Source organism: Trifolium pratense, linkage group LG5 (genome assembly GCF_020283565.1).
Source record: "Trifolium pratense cultivar HEN17-A07 linkage group LG5, ARS_RC_1.1, whole genome shotgun sequence".
NCBI classification, from domain to species: Eukaryota; Viridiplantae; Streptophyta; class Magnoliopsida; order Fabales; family Fabaceae; genus Trifolium; species Trifolium pratense.
Window position 1 is genome coordinate 120,285 of NC_060063.1, and position 25,811 is coordinate 146,095.

General features: G+C 31.9%; 3 protein-coding genes across 5 annotated transcripts; 2 read left to right on the forward strand and 1 right to left on the reverse strand.

Annotated features, from left to right (window-relative positions):
- Nucleotides 1-2,740: 2,740 nt before the first annotated feature.
- LOC123885344 (gastric triacylglycerol lipase-like) lies at nucleotides 2,741-8,413 on the forward strand. The gene is made up of 9 exons (XM_045934621.1): nucleotides 2,741-3,307; nucleotides 4,042-4,215; nucleotides 4,620-5,019; nucleotides 5,299-5,540; nucleotides 5,628-5,696; nucleotides 5,925-5,981; nucleotides 6,721-6,773; nucleotides 6,862-6,937; nucleotides 7,034-8,413. The coding sequence occupies exons 1-9, from the start codon at nucleotides 3,264-3,266 to the stop codon at nucleotides 7,974-7,976; spliced, it is 2,058 nt and encodes a 685-aa protein (XP_045790577.1). The 5' UTR covers nucleotides 2,741-3,263; the 3' UTR covers nucleotides 7,977-8,413.
- A 469-nt stretch (nucleotides 8,414-8,882) lies between these two features.
- LOC123885343 (mediator of RNA polymerase II transcription subunit 25-like) lies at nucleotides 8,883-16,260 on the reverse strand. 3 transcript variants are annotated; one of them, XM_045934620.1, is made up of 14 exons: nucleotides 15,213-16,260; nucleotides 14,539-14,584; nucleotides 13,767-13,906; nucleotides 13,425-13,625; nucleotides 12,918-12,983; nucleotides 12,471-12,672; nucleotides 12,234-12,313; nucleotides 10,828-12,132; nucleotides 10,671-10,724; nucleotides 10,508-10,536; nucleotides 9,981-10,055; nucleotides 9,801-9,888; nucleotides 9,374-9,460; nucleotides 8,883-9,238 (listed from the first exon to the last, which is right to left on the reverse strand). In XM_045934620.1, the coding sequence occupies exons 3-14, from the start codon at nucleotides 13,887-13,889 to the stop codon at nucleotides 9,209-9,211; spliced, it is 2,340 nt and encodes a 779-aa protein (XP_045790576.1). In that variant the 5' UTR covers nucleotides 13,890-13,906; nucleotides 14,539-14,584; nucleotides 15,213-16,260; the 3' UTR covers nucleotides 8,883-9,208. The 3 variants fall into 3 exon arrangements, with proteins under 3 accessions (XP_045790576.1, XP_045790575.1, XP_045790574.1); XM_045934619.1 differs by having other exon boundaries at nucleotides 8,900-9,238; nucleotides 9,801-9,903; XM_045934618.1 differs by having other exon boundaries at nucleotides 8,922-9,460; nucleotides 9,801-9,903.
- Nucleotides 16,261-20,894: 4,634 nt separating this feature from the next.
- On the forward strand, nucleotides 20,895-25,437 carry LOC123885346 (ribosome maturation protein SBDS). Its single transcript, XM_045934622.1, has 5 exons — nucleotides 20,895-21,115; nucleotides 21,206-21,335; nucleotides 23,599-23,799; nucleotides 23,912-24,079; nucleotides 24,773-25,437. The coding sequence occupies exons 1-5, from the start codon at nucleotides 20,982-20,984 to the stop codon at nucleotides 25,214-25,216; spliced, it is 1,077 nt and encodes a 358-aa protein (XP_045790578.1). The 5' UTR covers nucleotides 20,895-20,981; the 3' UTR covers nucleotides 25,217-25,437.
- Nucleotides 25,438-25,811: the final 374 nt, after the last annotated feature.

Genomic DNA, 25,811 nt, shown 5'->3' on the forward strand with positions numbered 1-25,811 from the left:
GTGGTATCCAATGTTGAAGCATTCTATGCAACATCTTGCTTGTACTTGATGATGGAAGCATGTAGTTCCACATCTAGATTGATCATATGTTTTAGCAAAATGAGGCCAATCATAAAACGCCAACAAAAGTGATTAATAATGTGTCAATTTCGTCTTCTTTTTAGTGCATTACTTTATTATTTTTCGAATTTTAGAAAGGTTAATTAAGCGAGTTCAAAATGCATCGATGGAGATTCAAAGACCGAAGAGGGTTATTCAAATTTTTACATTTTTTTATAAATAGGACAATTATATGTTGTTTTATGAAGTTCATTTCTAAGGGATAAAACAAGCTGCCTAAAATAGAAACACATTAACATGCTAACACACAAAAATACAAGAATAACTTCTTATATGGTTGTAATTCTCGATTGATATATGAAACTCAATTTATTTTAACGCTTTACCTTTTTAATTCATAGCAATTAGATTAGACTTACCCAAAAAGACACTAAAACTCACAAATTTGTAACAATCTTAAACATGTTAACTGAATAACTTACGCAAGATCTAATCAAGTCTTAGTTTCCAGTTGAATTCATTGTGGTGGAGTAAAAATTACACTATTGTCAAAAGAACAATAGTTGTGTAAAAATATTCGACAAAAAAGTAGAGTGACTCTCAATAGAATTAAGATGAACACCTCCCAGGTAAGGATGGGTGAAGCTATCAACATGAAGTTACGAAATTAAAATGAAACTATCTTCATTGGATTGAAAAAACATAGGGAAGGGTAGGTGAAACTCAATTGTGATGGATATTAGAATAATAGGTTGGGACTTGCTGGTTGCGGTGGATTGTTGAGGAACTCAGATGACACTTGGCTAAAGGGTTACTCGCGAAAGTTAGGAAATTGTGATGCTCTCTATGCGAAAATGTGGGGCATGTACCTGAGATTAGACCTTGCTCGCAGAGAAGGGATCACGCATCTTCATGTTGAAAGTGACTCTAAAGTCTTGATTGATATGGTGACAAAGAAAATCAACTTTAAAGAAAACACACCCACTTTGGTGTGTCGTATTAGACAACTCTTGGATTTAAATTGACAAGTTCAATTGTCACACACTTGGCGCGAATGAAACAGAAGTGCCGATTGACTTGCTAATTTTAGTTACTCTCTAAGTTCTTTTAATGTTCATTTTATCGAGTCTCCCCCTAGGGAGCTTCAGAGAATTCTTTTTGACGACATATCTGAGGCTTGCATACCTAAGAATGTTCGTTTAACTTTGTAGTTTTCTTTCTTTTGGGCGTTAGCCCTCTACTATACAAAAAAGGAAAAAGAAAAAGAATTAAGATGTACAAATAACAAAGTGATGATTTTTTTATTTATTATTAGGGGGCAGAAAGGCGCGTTTCGTGTCTAACTTATATAAAAAAAATGTCTTATGTTACGATAAGTTTGTTAATAAAAGATTTTTGTTGTTAAAAAAAAAGTGCCTTATACTATGGTGAATATGTTAATAAAAGATTTTTGTTACTAAAGAAAAATAAAAATTAAAGGTATTGTTGGTATTATAAAAAGTCCACACCAAAATTTTTTGTATCCTTTTTATATATAGTATAGATAGATATAGATAAAAACAAAAAAAAAGGAGTATGATATGAATTTAAAATTTGATTTTTTGCGTATAATAGTGACCGGAATGAGTATTTGTTTTGAGAGAAATATTGAAGAGATTAGAGACACATACAAATTTTGGGAAGACAAATAAGTTAGCTTATAACTTGTAAGTTATAACTTATAAGCTAAAAGCTCTATTTGGTAATGACATTTTCATTATGAGCTTATAACTTATTTTACTAGTTTATAGCTTATTTTTCAAACGCTATTTCAAGTAGCTTATAGCTTATCATTTTTTCTTCCAATTCTATCCTTGTCATCTTACTTGAAAAAAATTAAATATTAACTAAACATATCTTTTTTTTAAAAAAAAAATCAATTTTTGTAAATGATAGATACAAAAATTTATTCCAAAAAATATTCATTTACTTACCTATAACTATTGACTTAATATACCAGGACATTCGAAGGAGAAAATTGACTAAAAAGATAATGAGTTTCACCACACAAAAATAGACAAACTTTCAATTCAAGAAAATCACAAAAAATACTTATATATTCTCGTGACGAATAATTTATCCTAATGGAAGATTACGTTGGAAAGTCCGAGAAAGCTTGGAAGAAACAATGAGATCAATGCTTCAGGACTACAAGAGAGGGGACACCACATAATTGATTCAAATAGTTTTGTTTAACTTTTTGATTTTTAGTCAAAAAAAATTACTTTTCTTAATAAAACGTTTATCATATGTATCACAAAAAGCAATTTTTTTTTGACTAAAAATCAAATAGTTAAACAAATGTATTTGAACCAACTAACACCACTTCATTCACAATGTTTGATTCAGTCCTTAGTCAACAATTTTTTTTTTTTTTAATTCGGTCCAACATAGTAGATATTTTGATGAATCTTCACAAATAAAGCATACAAAATAATCTTGACAAAAAAAAAAGTATACAAAATAATAATAAATTTTAATCTTTTTTGACTAAAATAATTTTAAAATAGTCAAAATTAACTACTTTTGGCAATGTCATAAATCATCATTGCCCCAAATTTAGAAAAAGCACTTATATTTGGTCAATAAAAAAAGAAAAGAAAAAGCACTTATTTATTTTTACCTACTTGTTTCCATTAACGTGCTATTCTTTCAAGCAAGAGGTAATTGCCTAAGCCACGTGTAACTCACCAAATATCCTAATCCAATCCTAACCGTCCATCATATTCAGCATCTACACTCATCAACGGTCCAGATTCTCCTTTAAATCACGGAAACGAATATAGCATCACTACATATATAGCTGGGTCCCACACTTTACGTGTAATTCTGATCCAAAAAACCGTAGCTAAACCCAAAAAACCGTAGCTAAAAAGTAAAACATAGAATTTTAGCTAATTAAATTCCTCCACGTGGCACTTCCGACATAAAACCACCGACTCCGTCCTCGTATAACAACATTACACAAAATGAAAAAGATGTTTTTTTTTTTCTTGAAAATGTTAGTTTTTGAGAAAACACAAATCTCTTCATAAACCTCCATTTTCAATTTGTTGTGATTCACTTTGATTCCATTCTGGGTATCGAAAATTTTGTTGATTTTCCGCATTTTTTTGGATTTGCTATTGGAAAGATTGGATTTTTGAAAGAAAAAGAATAACCCCATGATTCAACAATTGGTTGATCATGTCCTTGCTGTCATTAAAGAGTAAGGCCGTTTTTGATTTTTTCTGTATGATGATGGTAGCTGATGAATGAATATTTTGTCTTATATGATTAAAAAATGGAGTTTTTGTGTTTTTTTTTTAATCAAGTTTTTTAGTATAATAATTTGATTATGAAGAGGGTTATTGAAGAAATGATTAATGATAATATTATGTTTTGGTGTTTTTTTGTTGTGTTGACATATTGTTATTGATTGAACATCTTTCTTTTGGATTTTGTTTTTGAGAATTTTAATTCTTGTAATTTTGCTGTTGGTGGAAAATATTGTTGTATATTATATTGAATGATTTATTGGTATCATTTGATTGTTTGATGGAGTTATATATTCCCCTTTGGGTTCTAGTATGCTTCAATGATATACCAGCAATGTTTAAGCTATGAAGCACTGACACTAATCGAATTAGGTGTTCTGGTGTCAGACACCAACACATATGATTACATTGGATTATGTTAAACACCGACACATATAATTACATTGAATTATGTCCTTTTTCAAATTAATATTGGTGTCACGTGTCGGTGTCCGTACCGTGTCTGGTGTTTGTGCATCATAGTTTTTAAGCATGTATACCTATTTTAGTGTGTTATTTAATTGCTAATCTAAAAGATTTGGTGAAATATTCTGCTGGATTTTGGTACTTTGTTGAAAAGATTTAGCAAAAATTTCTGCTTAACTTTGGTCTTAATGGTTTTCTGTGTATTAATGCATTGATGTAGGTCAGTGAAGGCTATTACTACTGAGTCATTGAACAGTATTATTAGGATAATCAATGGAGTATCGGCACTTTTGTTGGCATTACTTCCTGGAAATGCTAAAATACTTGAAGGTATTCATGGTTGGGAACTCAGACCAACTTTCCGAGGACCACGGTTACCCCGATGGATGGAGAAGTAAGACTTTTCATTTTGACATTGGTGATTGTTTGTGTGAAATTGTCTTTAATTTCTTAACATGAATTGATTTTATATTATTTGTAGCATTTGTTGATAAAATTAAATGATCGGTAACAACACCAACACGCCAGCCATAGTTGTGGAATCATTACTTCATGTTTTCAATTATTTGAAGCCGTTTTATAATGTTCTTTCGAACATTATGTTTTCTATTATAGAGCTACAAACATAGTAGAATTTGAACAAATCACTATTGTTTCACGATACGCTATTTAGCACAAAATATTGAATAAATTTATATAATTAGACTGTTATGTTATCATTCATATTCTGTCGATTCTGATAATAAATTATAATTACGCCTTATGTTTCCCTCCCCTGGTTTTTTTTTCTTTCTCTAGTGGTGCATCTTCATTCAATCAATTCATCTACGAACTTTCTGTGGATTCTGATAACTCAAGCTTCGAATACTCATCATCCGGAGAAGAAGATAGTGATAGATGTGAATGCCCTCCATCTCCCGCATCTTATAGTTCTAGAGCCTCCGATGCTGCCTATACTAAATTCAATAGGCATCAAATGAATTGGATCCAATATATATTACTTTGGATTTTACTTCCTATAAAATTTATGCTGAGGATTCCGCTTCGTCTTCTCCGGTTATCTTATTTTGTGGTGTCGAAAGCCCTACATGTCTCCAGAGAGAAACGCCCTCCACATTTACATGCATATAAGAGGGTGCAAAGCCTCAAGGAACACTTTATCCACCGTGCTACTGATAGGAGACGCGGCGTTGTAGAGGTTCGTCAACAATTTCTATAGATGTTAATTCTCATTATGTTTTTTTCTGAGTTTAATTCTTATACACTATCAATCATAATCGTTGAAATCATTAAAAACATTTGTCTTTAATCTTAACTACTTCAAAAGTCTCATATATGAATGATTGTGATTTGTTGACAATGTAAAACTTTTACACTGACGGTTTATCAATATTAAACTCTTCATTTATTTATAATTTTTAGATAAACTCATATGAATGTAACTTTAATATTGCTAAGTTTGTTTTTTGTCAAACAGGATCTTCATCTCGGCATAGAGATATGTATAGAATCTATCTTTGATGTTCTTCACAAGACAGCACATCTTGTTCTATCTCCGTCAAAAGCTTTTGGTGCATTATTCAGTTTGTTTTCATCTCATGGAAATGGAGTTAAAGAAAGTCGCAATTCTGTTGAGGATGCACCTACGGAGAAGATAACTAACTACGAGTCTCTGAATACAGATGCCCGTACATGTCAGGATGTCATAACAGATCTCGGGTAATTGCTGTCGTGTAGCTGCCTCTATATTTTTTGTTTTGTCATCTTATTTGCCAGCTTCATGATTTCTCATTGTACTTGTGACAGGTATCCGTATGAAGCTATTAAGGTGATCACTGCTGATGGATATATTATTCTTTTGGAACGTATACCTAGGTAAAATATTAACTTTTTAAGGAAATTAAATGAATCCCCGCTAATTCAATGATATACCCTTTTCGAGTTATGCACTTATTTTGATCTATCAAAGTGAAAATTAAATCGATTACATATAGTTATTTAAAATTAATTAATCACTACAGTATTCAGAAATGGTTACTTCATGCATCATGCCAATTGATATATTTTGATATCTCTACTGTTTATCATTTTCTGATTCCACAGACGAGATGCAAGAAAGGCTGTTTTTCTTCAGCATGGAGTTTTTGATTCATCAATGGGGTTAGTCATGTTAACTCTATTTTGCTTGGTTCTAGCTTGATACTTTGATATAGTTTACTTAGATATGTTCAAAGATTTATATGACACGTGTGTTTGGAAGAACAATGTTTTTTCTCGTATGTTTTTGTATAGTTGGTTGGGAATTTTTTATGTTGCATTAAGAGTTTTATTTAAGTCAACAGTTGCATGAATCTTACTATTGGTGGCATAGAAAACAACTTTGTGGAGATGGTGTTAGAAAAGCAAACATGGTTCAAAAGAAAACAAATACGAAAAGCGCAAACAAAGAACACGTGAAATTTGATCACGGAGTTTGGCCAATTGTGCCTACGTTTCCAACTGCAGAAATGCAGTACCTTTCTATTATCACCGAGTACAACTTGTGTTTAAATGCTACGAGTGACCACCACTTATCATTAACTTTCACTTATCATTAACTATGAGCCATACCCAACAGTTAGCCATATTGATCATATGACCATGAATCACGTCTAAAGACAAACAATTCAACACCAAATCATTCTTGATTGTTTGACGTATAGCTTTACTTGGTTTCCATCTATTTTTTACTAATGGACTATCGTCCAAGATAATAACGGTATTCTATTTTTCTTTTCGTTCAGTTGGGTATCTAATGGTGTAGTTGTTTGACGTATAGCTTTACTTGGTTTCCATCTATTTTTTACTAATGGACTATCGTCCAAGATAATAACGGTATTCTATTTTTCTTTTCGTTCAGTTGGGTATCTAATGGTGTAGTTGGATCTCCAGCTTTTGCAGCCTATGATCAAGGTTTGTTATATTTCTCAAGTTAATATCTGTGCTCCACCAAACATATCATTTGGCAATCATTACATGCAGAGTTTTCTTTTACCTGCAGGGTATGATGTATATCTCGGGAATTTTCGTGGTTTGGTTTCCAGGGAACATGTCAATAAAAACATATCATCACGACAGTAAGTTCTCTGACCAAATCTCGTATAAACTGTTAAGGTATTTTTTTAGAACAAATGGAGTGTAATGAGCAGGAAATTTGTATTCATGTAATGCAGATACTGGAAGTACTCCGTCAATGAGCACGGGACGGAGGATATTCCTGCTATGATAGAGAAAATCCATCAAGTGAAAACAGCTGAATTGAAGCTTAGTACACCTGATACTGAGGACAAGATCGATGGGGATCAGCCTTACAAGCTTTGTGCAATTTCTCATAGTTTGGGAGGAGCTGCGATGATAATGTATATTGTTACTCGAAGGATAGAAGAGAAGTCACATAGACTTTCAAGATTGGTTTTATTATCTCCGGCCGGTTTTCATGACGACTCTAACATAGTTTTCTCCGCGGCAGAGATTCTATTATCTATTATGGCTCCTATTTTGTCTCGTGTTGTTCCTGCATTCTATATACCTACAAGATTTTTTCGCATGCTTGTCTTTAAGTTAGCTCGGGATCTTCATAACCTACCTGCAGTTGGAGGACTTGTTCAAACCCTAATGAGCTATGTTGTTGGCGGAGACAGTTCAAATTGGGTTGGAGTTTTAGGACTGCCACACTACAACATGAACGACATGCCAGGAGTGTCTTTTCGTGTTGCTCTCCATCTTGCACAGATTAAGCGTGTAGGAAGGTTCAGAATGTTCAATTATGGGAGTGCCTCCGCCAATAGAAAGGCGTACGGTTCACCTGAGCCTTTGGACTTAGGTGAACACTATGGACTCATTGACATTCCCGTTGATCTCGTTGCCGGACATAAGGACAAAGTTATAAGACCTTCAATGGTAAAAAGACACTATAGATTGATGAAAAATGCTGGTCTAAATGTTTCGTATAATCAGTTTGAATATGCTCATTTGGATTTCACATTCTCACATCGCGAAGAACTCTTGTCATATGTTATGTCACGCTTGTTGCTCGTTGATCCGAACTCTAAGCATCAAGCGAATCAAATGGTTGCAAAATCGGAGAGAAACAAACAAGGTGAAGCTAGCAAGTAGGTTGTACAAAAAGTTTATACAGTTGTTGTCGAACTGGAAAGTTAGCCGAGTGGATCAGCTAATATTTTTTGGTGTAAACAACAATCGTTCCCTACTCAGGTACGTTTTCCATTTGTATGTTTGATTATAGAGCTGTTATGTGTACTAGGGGTAAACTTTTTCTGCAAATATTTTTCTTTCTCATTTGGAGGAAAAGTAGACCATGAAAATATGTTAGAAATTTACATATCGTAAAATAGTGTTCTGATTATCAGAACTGAACAAAGGCTAAGAGTGTAGTGTAACTCTGTATCATATGTTGGTAGTTCACTAGACTCTTATGGCAATTTGATGTTGTAATTCTATTTTCTCTTAGCGGAGAAAATTGATTCGCTCAAGGTTTGGTTATGACATACATTTGCTTAATTGATTGTAATGAATTTAAGATTATCTAATAATTACCTTGTTGTTAATGTTGTCATACATGATGTGTTGCATTTTTGTTCTCAAGTAGTTATTTTTATCCAAATATAAAACTAAAAAACTTAAAAAATTGTTTAGATAAATGTCTTCCAACTTTAGATTTTAAGAATGAGTAATATAAGTTTAAAGATCAAGAAAATTATACTCCATCCGGTCTCGATTATAAGCAAAAATAATCAAATTCACAATTATTACGAAATTTAATTTAGTGTAATATATCTTGTTAATCTCAAAACTGCCCTTCTGAAAACTTGTTCTATAAAGCTTATATTAATTGAAGAACATTTTAGCATAGACATCATTAAATACATTAAAAGCGTCCCCATGATCATAACTCAGTTGGTAGGGACATTGCAATATGCAAGGGCCGAATGCGGGATTCCCCACTTAGTCACCTTAAGGGGTGAAATTCTGGCCACTAGGCTACTTGACAAAAAACAAATCTACATAAAAAGCTTTACTTTCTAGAAATGGCGAGAGATATTTAAAACGATAATCTTCATGTTTCTAATCACATGTTTTTAGAAACATTTATTTAGACATAAAACTACCATCTTCTTGATGGCTTACATGTACTTACACCAGCTGTAGAAACATAATGTACTTATACCAGCTGTAGAAACATAATGTACTTAAACACAGTTGTAGAAACATAATGTACATACATAGAAAACGACCATCTCGTTCATGTCTTACAAGCACTTACACCAGCTTCATCACATAATAAAACAAAAAGGACTGATTATGCTCTCCTTGATGTCTTACATGTCTTACGATGATGGTTCTATAAACAATGTGTCCTGTCATTTATTGATTAATTAGATTATATGTATTGAAATAAGTAACGAAAATTCGCAGACATGTAGATCAATATTCAAAAGAGAACTTCTAAGAAAAGCTATAAGGTTAGGTACAATATGGAATGTTATACTCACCCCAGGGAAAATTGTTCCAACATAGTAGTGTTCTCTTTCAGCTGGAGTCAGGATTATTGTTTGGTATTGTAGATCAATTCTTGCACCCTGCATGGACACGTGTAACATCAGAATGATTCACACATATTCAAATAAAAAAGCACCATCAACTATGCTCCATGCAACTTAGTTAAAACCTATGAAACACTAACACAAACACCAGACACGACACCAACACTGATACGTCGGAACCGGTAATAATTTGAGAAAATTACATAACTAAATGTAATTATATGTGTTGGTGTCGTGTCGGTATCAGACACTGGACACACCTTCAATCAAAAGTGTCGGTGCTACAGAGGTTAAAACCAAAGTAGGTATGAGTAAAATCAAAAGGGCAAGAGAAATGCATGTGACTATCACGATGTATGTGTGATGTGTGACTCACCAAATATTTGTTTCTCAAATGGTTGTACAAATCAACACTGTTGTACTTCAGCACATGGAAGAAAACATAAGCCAGGGGCTCGGAAAATCTGCCATTAAACACCCTTTAGAATATGTAAGCAAACATCATAAAGTAATATTAATTTAAATAGGTATCATTGTGCATAAAAAAAAATACTACCTCTTGGTATGGTTGACAGCCTTTTGAGGCATAAAATGGCTAATCTCCAATCTATTACCCCACCTAAAAGTAAGCCTGCAAAATAAAGCAAAATTAAACAATTTTGAGTTTAGAAAAATACATATATTAAGTTTGGACTAAATGCTTATAGCATAAGCGCTTATCATACAAGTACTTGTGTATAAAGCTATTTCTATAATAAAAGATAAAATGAAGTCAAATTGTTTTCGTATAAGCTATAAGCTGTTTTCACAAGCTATCCTAGAGACTTTGATATAAGTTGAAAACTGCTTATGTACATGTCATAAGTTGTTTCCATAGGCTCTCCCAAACAGTCTCGTAAGAACTTATGTAAGTAGATAAATTCAAATAAGTCAATCCAAACAGACTCTTAGACCTTAGTATGATTGATAACTATTAACTAAAAGGAGATAAATAAATAACTATATTAAGCATGCTGATTTGACAAATGTAACACCAATGCTTTGTTACTAAATTTAGGATTATACAATAAAGTATCGACTTACGTGATTGGTGCTGTTGTTTTCCTGTAGGCCTGTTACATTGAAATAAACATGGAAAATTTTAAGCTAAACTACATTTTGATGTAAAATGTTTCCATAAAAATTGTTACAATGTTAAAAGCTTAATCAAACAAGATACTTTAGGTCAAGAAATATTCTATCATACCTTTGCTTTCATGACAGTAAAGCGACTAGAATTAATTTTTCCCGCTACATTTCCCTGAATTTACAAGAAAAATAATTTCACCACCAAACTAACATTAAATATAAAGATAGTAAAATATTTACTCATCTACTGATGTAACGAATAGAGTCTAGCTTACCTCCCAAGTATGTATGTAGTTTGGTAACTCAGCGATGGACGGGACAATCAAATTTGAGCTCAGATACGGCAAAGAATAGCTTGGTATGGCACGAAGCCAACCGTTTTCTCCAAATGCAGGTGGATTGTACCCGACGATATTATTATTCCTCAGATACTGGTTGTACGATTCCAAATGTTGTCCAATAGGATCCCCCGCAAAGTTCCCCATTAACCCTCTAGAATAATCAAGAAACATTGAAAACTGAGTTTGTGGTGAGCTTTGCTGAAGTTGTTGAATCTGTAAGTTCCCCAGCGATGAATTTTGTTGAAATTGCATCAGTGAGTTCCCCAGGGATGAATTTTGTTGAAATTGCATCTGTGAGTTCCCCAATGATGAGTTTTGTTGAAGCTGTGTGTGTAAGCTCTCCAGCAATGAATTTTGTTGAAATTGCATCGGCGAGTTCCCCGGCGGTGAGTTTTGCTGAAATTGCATCGGCGAGTTCCCCAGCGGTGAGTTTTGTTGAAATTGCATCGGCAAGTTCCCCAGCGGTGAGTTTTGTTGAAATTGCATCGGGGAGTTCCCCAGCGATGAGTTTGGTTGAAATTGCATTGGTAAGTTCCCCAGTGATGAATTTTGTTGAAGTTGCAGTGATGAGTTTTGTTGATGTTGCATCGGTAAGTTCCCCAGTGATGAGTTTTGTTGAAGTAACATTTGAGAGTTCCCCGTTATACTAGAAAATGTGGAATTGCCATTGGAAACACTCGTCGGAAAGTTTCGAAAAGCCAATGTTGATGTATTCATCATGGCTTGTGGATTATACCATGATTCTAAAGCGTTTCCATGAAGTAATCCTGTTGACGACCCTTCACCTGTATTCGAAACAGGAACTTGTACTTGTTCAGGTGCAGGAACTTGTACTTGTTCGGGTGGAATGTTTATGTTCTGAGATGAACTTGCGGTCAACTCAACATTGAAAGTTTGATCATTTGATGCAATTATTGGAGCAACATTTAGAGCTTCTCCCAGCTCATTTTCATACCCTTTTAGAGCTTCTTCGGCTGAAATTTGGTTTTCGGTTGATACTCCTTGATCTTGCCCAAGGTAATCGTTGATACTGCCAAAAGTGTTTTCTTCGAGTTCTAAAAGGTTTAGCAGCTCAGTTTCTGTTACAAATGATTTTGATCTTTTGTTAGGTGGAAAATCTGTCATGATATCATCAAATAGGTTTATTCGAATTTCAGAGCTCGGGGATGCAACATTCTCCAGATCTGTCGAGAAAATCAATGCTGAGGAATCATGAGGTTGTGCGGTGCTTACAGTATCCTGAACAACAATATATTGTATGTTAATAAATTGATTGATAACAAATCGTAGGGCATTTCAAATCATTCTAATAAATAAATTATAAATATAAGTTACATTACCGGCATTACAGCATTGCTAACTTCGTGAATTTGTTCTCCGATCATTGCCTCAGATGCCGCCACGGAGGAGACTTGTTGTTCTGAAAATATTAAACAAATATTTATATAGTAAGAAAATCTGAGATTAGTTATAACATATATGATACTAAATACTAATAAATAATAAATCATAAAGATCAATGAATAGATATATCTACAACAAAATCTTGTGACAAAAGACATTAACAGTTACTTAACCTTGGAGATTAAGAACATTGAAGATTGTTGTATCTGCTCCTGCATTAATTGATTCAATAGGTGTTGTTGAAGGAAATTCCACCATTGTTTTTCCATTAAGTGCATTATGTGCCTCTTTAAAGTTTTTTGATAATAAAACTGTGAATTGGCCAATGCTATAGCTAGAGATTGGAGCATTTGATAATGTTAATACATTATTTCCCTACAAAGTAAGGGAAAACAAAATCATCAACATACTACATTCAACCTATGTAACACTGACACTTCAGATTAAATGTGTGTACGTGTCAGACACCGACAAGACACATGTAGTTAGTTACACTTGATTTCTTCTATTTTTCAAATTATTAACAGTGTTGATATGTCAGTGTTGTGTCTGGTGTTTGTGTCATTGCTTTAGAGAATATCAATTTGATAATGTTATATATATGGGAGAATAGCTCTTACCATATTAAATATGGCTCCAAAAATTGGAACTGGATTAGGAGTTATCACTGACAGGGAGACAGCTAGCTGTTTGTAGCAACATGAGCATAATCATTATGAATAATAGTTAGGTAAATAAATCATCATTTTATTTTCTGAAATTTTAGGAGTTAGACAATTTAATCCTTAATTTTAAAGAAATTTCAATTTTCAAGTACTAAATTGTCTAACTCATTCAATTTCATTGAATAAATTTCATCGTTGCGGTGACTACAAAGCCGTTGAATCTATGGATATTGCACCTAGATGCAACGACTATGCAACCAATACATGATGCAGCCGCAACAGAGGATCCATATCCAAAAACTTGTGTATGAATCTTCTCTAGCAGCTGCATTGGTGCAACGACTGCAGAGCTGTTGAATCTAAGTGTAAACAGATACTATTCAATTTTATAGTTAGATCTAACGGCTCTGCAACCGCTACATTGCAATAAGGATATAGATACATATCGTTCGAGCATATTACCGGAACACACTTTTGGGCCACCTCGAGAAAGTCAGCATTACAAGCCTGTAATCTTTGGCCAATAAGTTGAGCTCTTTTAATCATCGGCACACACACCGGAATTTTCTTAGGAACAGGATCACCCAGAGCAACTAGAATACAATGTCTTTCATCATTGTAGTATTCTTTTTCTGTCATTGTATCACATGGTTTTGGATACATCTGATTCATTAAACCAATGTTCAAATTGTTAAATTATTTTTATTATTACTTCTATGGTCACATATCATATACCATATATAAAATAGTTAAATTAATAATTGAATAATGAGAAGTAAAAGAAATAAATGTTTGTTCACATACCACTAGAGCCTCTGCTAGGCCTTCTGCCATGCTAGAGTGATTCAAATCATTTCCATTGAAAGATAAATGTGACAAACTTTCCATATATCTATTCACATCTTTTGTCCAGTTTATAAATTGCATGTCATAGCCTGCTTCCACTGAATACAAAATAATTTGTTCAGTAAAATTGTGTGAAAGATTGATTATTATATGAGAAAACTTCATTATAATGCATGTAAGATATATTTTATAGTGTGATCCTAAGCTAACTAATCATAACAAATTTGTAAAAAACTGCATTCATAGTTATAGGTGACACAACATTGTTATGCATGACCCTTTGGATTATTTTCAGAAGGTCTGTAGTCTCTGGTGCTAGGAAGCGAAATGTGTTAAATGTAAATGGTAAAAAACAAGTTGATTGTCAGAGGCTCAGAGCACGCTTTCAGAATCTATCCTAATTTTTCTAAGATGGTATTAGAATCTATCGAAGATTCGTTAGACCATCCGCTATCTGGCCACACTCTAAATGTTCAATTCTGAGTGAGAGGGGGGTATGTCAAGAGACTACATTGGATAAAATATGGTCTCAAAATGTGATTATAAGTGGTGTCAGTGATCGCATTACAAATCGATTTTATAAGTGTCAAGTTATGTCAAACTCTAAAATAAGCATATTTTATTAGGATTTGTGACTTCAAAACCGTACATAAACCTAATATGTAATCAATAAATATTGACATATAAATCTTGTCTTGTACCAAAGAGAAACATAGGATAGAAGTAATACCTAGTTCAGAATTTGCATTGTAAAATACCAGTCCAAGATATTTTTCCTGTAGATGAAAAGTGATACATTGTAAGGCAAGAAAATATTCACTAGTAGACTTGAAAATGGGATTATATTTGCATAACTTAATACTAAATAACATATAGAGGTATTATAGAAAAACACAACGTGACACGCCAAGATTCGAACCCAGGTCAGTTCAGTTGGTGAGATATATCACACCAACCAACCACACCGGAGACAAGGCAAATAACACAGAGGATAAGTGATATGGATGTATATATAGGTTGAACAATAAAACCACACCAGGAGTCGAACCCAGGTCAGTTGGCGAGATATATCACACCAACCAACCACACCGGAGACAAGGCAAATAACACAGAGGATAAGTGATATGGATGTATATATAGGTTGAACAATAAAACCACACCAGGAGTCGAACCCAGGTCAGTTCAGTTGGCGAGATATATCACACCAACCAACCACACCGGAGACAAGGCAAATAACACAGAGGATAAGTGATATGGATGTATATATAGGTTGAACAATAAAACCTTAAATTAATGTAAGTTGTGGAATCAATGAATTTGATTACTCATACATGTTCAAAATAGAAAGAACAATACTCATAATATATCTTTTAAAGAAGATATTTATTCAAGTACACAAATTACCTGTTCTTGGCTATCACCAATGAAGCACCTGCAAAACCATGAAGGGAAGAAGTGATACACATGTACATGATAAGTAATTAATAACTAATTTAATTGAAAAATTATTGCATATTTAAAATCTTAGATTATGAGTAAATAAGCCATTCACATTGCATGCAAACATATATAAACTCGGTTGAAGAGTGATAGATAAATTAAGAAAGCCCTACATTTTTTAATTAAAGATTAGATTGATCCCTTTGAAATTATTTGCCATTAATTTTACTCATTTATTGTTGGTTGATATATATCATTAAATAATAGAGTTTTTTTTTTTTTACTAGTATGGAGTCTTCTTTTTTTATTTATTTTTATAAGCTAGTATGGAGTCTTATTATTTTATTTTTTTTACTAGTATGGACTTTTTTTTTTTTTTTTTATAAGCAAAAGTCCCCTGGTTATTTGATTTGGACTATTTTTAGTTGAGGGAAATGAATTCCTTAAATTTAGTAGGTAGGAAATGGTAACCTTCAAGTGTGTAAAAGAGAAAGGAGCATGATGAAAATGCAAAGATAAAATAGATATGGCAGAAGTATGTACAAAAAGAAAGATAAAGAGAAGACAGTTGTTTTTCTCTCCTTAAAATTAGAGAATCTCTTCTACTGAATTCAATCCCCTCTCTTTCGCAGTTGCAGGATTGAACTGTAGTCATCCCTACTAAATTTAGGGCCAACCACCATGAAATCGTAACCTTCAAGTGTGTAGAAGAGACAGAAGCATGATGAAAATGCGGAGATAAGATGAGACAGAGATATGTACGAAAGAAAGATAAAGAGAAGACAACTGTTTTTCTCTCCTTAAAATTAGAAAATCTCTTCTTTTTTATTTTTGGACATATATGACTTATTTTTCAACAATCAATATAGGGTCCCACAGATGATGTAGAATCCACTACTTTCTCTCATTTTTTGGTACAAAGAGTCTTCTATTTTCTATATGTGCATTCGGTGCAATTAAACCGTATATCAACTTTGTTTTTTACATGGATCATCTTTGTTTTTTATTGACTACAAAGAACCTTACTTGCCTCCACAATGTATTTAAATTTTCAACAATATTGAATGAAAATTTTGTTCATTTGCAAGATATATTTTTATGGACAAGCAAAATTCATTGCTTCTAGAAAGAGCAATAACTAAATTATGGTTAGAATGGATGATCATATATAATGTAAAATAGTTTTTTTTTGACAAAAGATTTACCAATATTTACAACATATATGATGCAAAATTTCAAATTAATCATTTTTACAAAAAATAAATAAAAATGATATAGAACATCATCTATTAAAAAGTGAAACATTGTGTCATATATACTAGGTAGTTTAAGAACAATTATTCATAACGGTTCATTATTATTTTAAACTTGCCATTAAAAATATTATTATTTTATGTATTTTCTACAACAAAATGAAATTTTACACTCATGCCAAGGCAACTTATAAATTATAAGAAGAAATTTTTTTGCTTCTCATTATGTGGGTTAACTTAAAGTGAAAAGTAAAATAGAATCAAAGTATATGATGAAAAGAATAGTCAACTAGTTTGACTCAAACTATAATTTTACTTTTTTTGACATGAAAAGTGTTAGCTCCATGTTATATAGTAAAAGTTTATTTCTAATTGAGAAAAAAAGAGAGTAAAATAAGATGAAAAGAATAGTCAAATTATATAGACTAAAATAATTATTTTTCCTAATTGTGTAAAAAGAAGTTTATTTATAATATTCATTTTTCTTCATTAGTAACATTTTGTGTTTGATCACACTTTTCCATCACAAATTTTTTGACTACTTTATTTTAGTCACAGTTTTGACCACATTTAACTCGTTTTTTTGACTAGATTTATCTATCTCTATATACCAAAAAGCAATAAACATTTTCTCTTTTTGACAGACATTACAATATTTTTATTTTTAAAATAAGTATACCACAATTTTATTTTTATTTTTTTACCACAATTCTTTTCAACATTTTTACCTTGAATTCAGTGAGGGTGGGATATTGTTACCTTATAAGAGTGTGTAAATGAGACAGAAACATGATGGAAATGCAAAAATAAAAAAGATGAGATAGAAGTGTAAACAAAAAGAAAGATAAAGAGAAGACAAATGTTTTTCTCACCTTAAAATTAAAGAATCTTCTTAGTTTAGACAAATATGTCATGTTTTTCAACGATCAACATAGGGTCCCACATATGATGTAGAGTCCACTACTTTTTCTCAATTTTTTTGGTATAAAGAGTCCACTTTTTTTTTATCTATGTGTATTCGGTGCAGTTAAACCATAGTTGAATATTTTTTTTTTACTAAAAGTGTAAAATAAAATATCAAAAAAGTACTTGAGGAAAAGAATAGTCAAACTTATAATTTAACTTTTTTGACATGAAAAGGGTTAGCACCATGTTATATAACAAAAGTTTATTCCTAATTGAGTTTTAAAAAAAGTTTCTTAATCCACAATTATAACAAGAAATTTTACAACAAAATGAAATTTTACATTAACGATAAAGTAATTTTACTCAAAATTATAAGAAGAAATTTTTTGTTTCTCATAATCCACAATTAACTTAAAATGAAAAGCAAAAAATTAACTAAAATACATGATGAAAAAATAGTCAAACTATGTTAACTTTTTGACTTGAAAAGTATTAATTAGCATCATGCTATATATAGTAAGAGTTTTTTTCCTAATCGAGTAAAAAAAGTTTTTTTCTAATTGAGTAAAATAAAAGTTTTGACCAAACTTTTTTGTCACAAATTTTTTGACTACATTATTTTTTATCACATTTTTTTTACCACATTTAACTTTTTCTTTTGACTGGATTTAACTCTATTTCTATATCAAAAGATTAGTCTCTAACTTTCGATCGGAGAATATTTTTGACAAAAATAAACAAAACAAGTATACCATAATTTTATTTTTACCACCATTCTTTTAAACAAATTTTTCTCAACTATTAAGTGAAAGTATATACAAAAATTATGAATGACAAACCTGACAATTTTTTCAATGTAGTTTGAAACTATGTAACTCCAATGTTGCTCCATAGCTTTGTTTCCATCAACTACTATGTTCAACCAACTTTTATTCTCCATTTTTATATATGTGATCAGATAATTGAAACAATCTACGAAGAAAAATAATAATTAAAGATACAACAAATATAGAAATATAGGGGATGTAACAAATAGGAATGAAAATTAAGAAGAGGAAAATATTAAAAAAAAAATTACTAATTAGAGGAAAATATTAATTAATTCATTGTTTATGTAACTCACCGATCCTCTCAGATTTTCATAATGCATGCAACTCTAACTCTTTCAAGTCTCCAAGTATATGCAATATAAGAAATGGATTTCACATATATTCATATTTATAATAAGGAAAAAATAAATAAATATGGATTCACTTCAACTTTGAATATTTTTTTTTATGATAACTTTGAATTTTTATATAAAAAGGAAAAAAATTAATTATATTTTTTAATTATTTCTTGCCAAATTAAAAATTGTTGACCAACTTTAATTATACTTTATAAATTCTCAAATAAGTAATTTAAAAGTGTTAAAAAGGTAAATAAAAGTAAAAATTCAACACACCATCCTTGGACACAATCAACAAAAAATTACAAATAATAAAATAAACATAAAAAATCAACTTTAAAATAAAAAGAAAAAACTAAATTAATTAAAAAAATATGAGAGATCTTCTCTCACATTTTTCACTGTATCATCTTTCTTGTACAATGTTTTAGGTTTGGTCATTAAAATTTATGTTACAAAATGGTTTATTTTAAAAGCCCTTGAAGCCTTTACCAATTTCTGTTTGATAAATATTATATTTGAAAAGTACAAGTATAATTGAGATCCTCTGCGTGTTCAGAGAAAGACATAAAATTATTGTACTTAAATTATTTAATTTTTATGATTTCTCTCTGAAACTGATAGTCTGAAAGTCTTCGATGTTGAAAAAGATCTAACTCCTATACAATCAAAATATTTTGGAAGGATTTTTTTAACATGATTTAACTGTGAATCTTAGTTTCTCTGATGATAAACATCTAAAAATTAACATAAACTACTAAATTAAATATCAATAGATGTCACATACCATACAATCAAGAGTATAGCAAAGAACGTTAACAAGTGAGAGTAAAAATTCAGCATGGGATCCCTCTACATCTAATGAGAACGAGTACCTTTAGGGCATGCGAAAACCCTAAAATTGGAATAGTTTAAAGGGAAAACTAAAATTGGGTTTTTATTTCAAACCAGAAGGGCAAAAGGAAAGGAAGAAAAAAAGTGAGATTTTTCAGCGTGCAAAAATGAGTTTTTATTTTCAAACTAGAAGGGCAGAAGGAAAGGAAGAACGAGTACCTTTTAGCTCATGTACCCAAAAAAAAAAAGGAAGAAAAAAAGGTGAGATTTTTTAACGACCAAAAATGGGTTTTTATTCTCAAACCAGAAGGGAAAAAGAAAAGGAAGAAGAAAATGTGATATTTTTTAACGACCAACAATGGATTTTTATTTTCAAACCAAAAGGGAAAAAGGAAAGGAAGAAAATGTGGGTTTTTTTAGCGAGATGTTAGAAAAGACTGTATATCAATGAGAGTTGTGGATGTTCTTGAGTAACGACTACTGATATACAACATGTTTAGTTTTTTCAGAAAGAAAAAAAATCTGAGAAATGATAGTGATGAGTGATAATTGTGTAGAAGTAGAAGGTATATATAAGAAAAATATAACATTTTTATTAGTTTAAGTTGGCTCTTTTATGTTTTAATTAATTGATTAGTTGTGTTTAAGAATGCGGTGGCGATTAACACTCATCCATGAATCTCTCAAACAACTTTTATATTTTCTTTAGTTACACATTTTAATAGCAAATTGTTAATTTACTAAATATTAACGTATGACGTGATACTTTATTTTTGAAGATGAAATCTTGGCCTTTGAATCAAAAGTGTTGGAGAAGCTTTTAATACATGATTCAAAGTCTTACAAGTTTCTTTTGGTCCGTAGTTGAAATGACAAAAGTGACCTCAAACACACACACACACAGAAATACATACATATAACTAAAAAAATTTAGATGAAAATGTTCAACTTAACAATATTAACAATGTCAGTTGAGTCATATCTTATAGATAGATCTTAAACTTTTAATACCCGATTAATAATTTTCTTAAGATATTTATTTGGTTTGTTGTGATTTACACGTAATGTAAAAAGATTACACCGACCTACGCTCATATATACAAATTAAACTCTAGCATCAGTGTCTTCGTGTATTTTTTTGTTTGAAGCGTGTATGTTTGATATCATAGTAACTAGTGAATATGTCAGTCAGAATCACAATGGCTTACCGTGACTTTATAGATGCTAAAGCTACGTTCGATAGTTTCTATATCACAATAATTCACTATAATTCCGATATATTTATTGTGATACCAAACATAGACTAATCTACTACGATGACTCATGCTTCTAGAAATTTCATAGATTTTTTATACCCAAATGGACTAGGCTAAATAAAACCAAACCCAAAACCAATCATGGCCCAATACAATATCGAACCGGGTCGGTAAATGAGATTCGGGTCGGGTTTTGATAAACGCGCGCTTTAACCTATTTTAGAGATTCCAGAAAGTTCCATTTCTAACCGAACAAGAAGAAGAAGAAGAAGAAGAAGAAGAAGAAAGAGATTGAAAATTTCTCAGAAAATTTTCAATGTCGAGATCAATTGTTCAACCAGTAGGTCAAAAGCGATTAACAAACGTAGCAGTTGTTCGTCTCAAGAAACATGGAATGCGATTCGAAATCGCTTGTTACCCTAACACCGTTCTTTCATGGCGTTCTGGAGTGTATGTATTCAATCTCTTCAATCTTTTCCTCGTTTTTAACCTAATTTTTTGATTATTGTGTAATTAATCGATTAATTGATGATTTCACAGTGAAAAGGATATTGATGAAGTGTTGCAGTCTCATACCGTTTATACAAATGTTTCTAAAGGTGTTCTTGCTAAGTCTAAGGATTTGAATGCTGCTTTTGGTACTGATGATCATTCCAGCATATGCTTAGAGGTTAATCTTACTACTTAATTAATTCAATACTAGTCATTTTATAGATTCATATAGAGTTTTTAATAAGCTTAGGAAATGGATTATTTACACAGGTTTTGCAAATTATTGTTGTGATCTTTGTTACACAAAGTTTACTCATATAGGTGAAATTAGTTTTAATGTTTCTATGAAGCACTGATACACGACATGGACACTGACATGTTGACACTGGTAGTAATCTGAGAAAATGAATTAGTTGTACGCAATCACATGTGTCGGTGTTGTTGTGTTGGTGTCGGTCACCAACACGTGTTTGACACTAGATACAGACACGACATTAACATTGACACGTCGACACTGGTAGTAATCTGAGAAAATGAATTCATTGAACGTAATCACGTATGTCGGTGTTGTGTTTGTGTCGTCATCAATACGTGTTGGACACTAGACATGCCTTTGATCGGAGGTGTTAGTGCTACAGAGGTTTTGTTAAGTGCTTGGATTTATCAACAGATATAAGCAACTGTTAGCGATTATAAAAATTTCTTATCATATGTCCATAAGCTTTTTTGAGTTTTTTTCAATAAGTTCTCCAAGGTAGCTGATGAAATAACTTATATGAAGATTTTTTTGAAAGGTTATATGAAGATTGTTTAACTAAATTTTCCCTTTGATTATAGAACCAACTTATACAAACATGTTTATTCAATAAGAATATAATTAATTTGTCTATTCAATATGCATATGTGAGTGTTTATGGGAGAGCTTATTTACAACATTTTGGGTTTGGGAGAGCTTATTGACAACTTCTCTCATTTAACTTCTCCATAAGCATAGTTTTGAATTTTGATGTTTCTCTCATATAACTTCTCTGTAAGCACCATACGTAGTTAGACTGTGTTTGGGTTTACATATGTATAACTTATTGGGATTTATCTACTGAGGTGTGCATTTTATCAAGAGTGTTTGAGAGAAATTATAAAAATTACTTATCATATGTCCAATGTCCATAACCTAAGGAAATGAATTATTGACAGAAACCATGCCAATAATTGTTGAGTTATGGTATACATCAACTATTCAGTTAACAATATCCCATGACTTTCCCAACATTTGGATAGAGTCTGATTCATCACTTGTTAGATGCGTTGAACCTTATTTAGCAAGGATGCCCTGCTACACATCCATGCCATGGGTTGGTTTGTGATATCAGAACTATTGCGGCTCAAGTCCCAATAATAAAGATGCTCTTAGAGAGATCAATCAAGTTGCGGATGCATTGGCAAAGATTGGTTTATCCCAGCTTTATTTATTGAGGGTTTATGATATTCCCCTGCTTGTATTACACCAGCCATACTAGTTCATTGTGATAGTACTATATTTCTTTGAGGTTTTTAGTTTTTGTTTTGAGGTCTTAAGTTAAGACTCTTAACCCCTTTTTATTCATCAGAAAAGAAAAAATATTGTGATTTTATTTAAAAAAAAATGTCTATTCGAAGTTTACATTAGTCTTTATATTTCTCTCATTTGACATCTCCGGTAAACACCTTAAGCACTCAGGCTGCATTTGGGTTGGCTTATGAACAGCTATTTGGATAAGCACTGGCAACTAATTCGAGTGAGATTGTTAAAATAGCTTATGATATTGTCCATATGCTTTTTTCAACTTTGTTTAATAGGTTATTCTATATAGTTTATGAAAACCGCATGCAACTTATATATGAAAATAGTTTGATCACATTTTCTCTTTGATTATAGCAATACTAATAGTTTGTACATAAGCGTATATATGATATATGATAAATGTTTAATCAATAAGCGCTTAATTTGTTTATCCAAATGCACCCACCCTAAGTGATTGTGTTTGGAAGAGAATATTTACAGCTTATTTCAGTTTATATAATAATAATATAAGCACATGTGCAAGTATATTGTCCAGATATATTCTTAAGTTTTCAGTAAGCTTTTCAGAATAGCTTTTGTAAACAACTTATAACTTGTATGTAAACAGTTTAACTGCATTTTCTCTTTGATTATAGAAATATATAAGTGTTTAATTGAGTTACTTACCCAAGAACCCTTCTAATCAACTTATAACTTGCAGGAACTTTTTATTATTGAAGAATCATCAATCTATTTTAATTGAAAAGTCTGTTGAAGTTAGAAATTAATTCAAAACTGTTTTATTGTTTATGGCACAGCAAGCTATGTGTATAATAACTAGTGATATAACTATTAGTTGAGGACATGAGTGTGAATGTTATTAAATCGTTTGCTGTTGCAGATTTTAAAGAAAGGGGAACTTCAGGTTGCTGGCAAAGAGAGGGAGTCAATGCTGTCTAGTCAGTTCAGGGACATTGCCACCATTGTAATGCACAAGACTTTTAATCCCGAGACTAAACGCCCTTACACTATCAGCATGATTGAACGCCTCATGAGGGATATCCATTTCGCTGTTGATCCAAACAGCACCTCCAAGAAACAGGTCTCTTGTCCAGTCATTCTAAATAATTCTATATTATGATTATGATTGTCTCATATAACTGTTATGATAATTTGATTTGATGATAATTCAAGTAATGAAAATTGTATTACAGGCTCTTGAGTTGATTCAGGAGCTTCAGAAGCACTACCCTATAAAACGATGTCCATTGAGGGTACGAGCTGCTGCCCCTGAGGAGCAAGTACCCGTCCTTTTAGAAAAGCTGAGCGAGTGGAAGGCAACTGTTATTTCTCAAGAAGGGACTGCTGCTCAGTTATCTGTTGTAAGTTCTCTGTGTTTCTCAGTTAGTTGTAAACAACTTTACTTCATGGTTCCATTTCATTTTTGGCTTAGCAACCCTGGGTTTCTGTTCTAGAAAAAATGTTATGGTTGATGATTTAAAGGGTTATTGTTATCTCTTTTATCCAACACAAAACATTTTCATCTTTCGAGCATTTGTGGTAATTCCAGGAATATGTTGATAGTCAAGTAACTTCCTTTTGCCACATTTTATCTAACACGAAAAAGGGCAACTTTGTTTTACTGCATTTTATGTGGTTATTACATACAAGTTTGAGAAAATGCTCATTGGCAAAACTATAACTAGAAATAACATGACCATATATTTATTTACTGCTGATAGCATATCATGTCTGTTATTATTAACCAACCCGTATACAGTTTTTTGTAAGTGGTGGTCATGTTCAGTCTGCCTAAAAACAAAAAGTACTACAAACTAACGTGTGTAGAATTCAGATATATTTTAAACTTTCTGCTTCCAGCCCTCATCTCAACAAAATAACCATGACTGTTATTACTGTTATTACCTTTTTACAGTCGAAAAGTTTAAAATATAATCCTTTCCTCAACTTAAGTTGTGTCTGGTATGTTTGCATATATTTATATATCTATATGATTAATCTTGGTTCTGCAAACATGTTGAGGAGAATTAATATTATTTTTAATTGGGTTGCAGGTTTTTGAATTGGAACCTGGTCTGTATAAGGATTGTCATGACTTTGTTATGAATAAGATGCATGGAAGATTTGAAGTTCTTGCTCACTCTCTTTATGTGGATGGGGATACTCATGTGGATTACAATGATCACGAGGACATGCCTGCACCATTGCCCCAAAAAACTCCTGAATCTGTGCTTGAGTTGAATGATAAACTTCAAAAGCAAACAATTTCGTCTGTAACTAAGCCTGCTGAGGGACAACAAGCAAAGCAAAACAAGTGCAACACCTGTGATGTTTTCTTCGAAGATGCTAAGCTGTACAGGGAACACCACAAGAGTGAGTGGCACAAGCACAATATGAAGCGTAAAACGAGGCAACTCCCTCCACTCACGGAAGAAGAGTGCACGGCAGATATGGATCTGTTTGAATCAAAATCTGATTTGAAGGATTATTCATTTTGAGTTGGCATCAGTGTTTTAGAGATGGTACGTAAACACTTGTACACTTGTGTTGTGCCTATCTTGTTTGTTACGATAGTCGTGGTTATTGTAAAATGTTAAGAAATAGAAATCCTTAAACTGAAATTACCTCGAATACACTTCATTATCAGTGACAAAGTCTTGCAGTGATGTAATGCACAATTGTATATGAAACCAAAGAGGGTTGTTGTTTTTCTGCTTAATCATCTAGTTGATTGTGGTTTATGAGAGAATGAAGCAGTTGGTCTCCCATGTACTGTTTATAGGTATACAAAATCAAAACATTTATAAAATGACCATTTAAAATAATGTTTATTACTAATCCAAATACTTGAATTTTGTCAAAATCAAAAGCTGACATTAGTGAAACTTAATTTTTGCAGTTCTTACTATGTATTAAAATAGGAAAATGCTAAAGAGTGACTCAGGGACACTAGTTAATTATCTAAAGAAGAAAATTCTGTCTTGAAATTTGTATATTTAATAAGTGTAAAATGTTATCTTATTAACATTAATTTTATCTTGTTTTACGAATCGAAAAAAAAAATTAATTTTATCTTTCATTTTCTTTTTTGGT

What these genes read in the sequence shown, in the direction of transcription:
- LOC123885344 (XM_045934621.1), top strand. Translation starts at nt 3,264, where the DNA reads ATGATTCAACAATTGGTTGATCATGTCCTTGCTGTCATTAAAGA. An exon ending in GATGTCATAACAGATCTCGG is followed by an intron (nt 5,541 to 5,627) that starts GTAATTGCTGTC and finishes TACTTGTGACAG; the next exon opens with GTATCCGTATGAAGCTATTA. An exon ending in GTTTTTGATTCATCAATGGG is followed by an intron (nt 5,982 to 6,720) that starts GTTAGTCATGTT and finishes CTTTTCGTTCAG; the next exon opens with TTGGGTATCTAATGGTGTAG.
- LOC123885343 (XM_045934618.1), bottom strand. Translation starts at nt 13,889, where the DNA reads ATGCAATTTATAAACTGGACAAAAGATGTGAATAGATATATGGAAAGT. An exon ending in CAATGTTCTTAATCTCCAAG is followed by an intron (nt 12,314 to 12,470) that starts GTTAAGTAACTG and finishes TAATATTTTCAG; the next exon opens with AACAACAAGTCTCCTCCGTG. An exon ending in GCTGTCAACCATACCAAGAG is followed by an intron (nt 9,904 to 9,980) that starts GTAGTATTTTTT and finishes CATATTCTAAAG; the next exon opens with GGTGTTTAATGGCAGATTTT.
- LOC123885346 (XM_045934622.1), top strand. Translation starts at nt 20,982, where the DNA reads ATGTCGAGATCAATTGTTCAACCAGTAGGTCAAAAGCGATTAACAAAC. An exon ending in CTTTCATGGCGTTCTGGAGT is followed by an intron (nt 21,116 to 21,205) that starts GTATGTATTCAA and finishes ATGATTTCACAG; the next exon opens with TGAAAAGGATATTGATGAAG. An exon ending in ACAGCACCTCCAAGAAACAG is followed by an intron (nt 23,800 to 23,911) that starts GTCTCTTGTCCA and finishes ATTGTATTACAG; the next exon opens with GCTCTTGAGTTGATTCAGGA.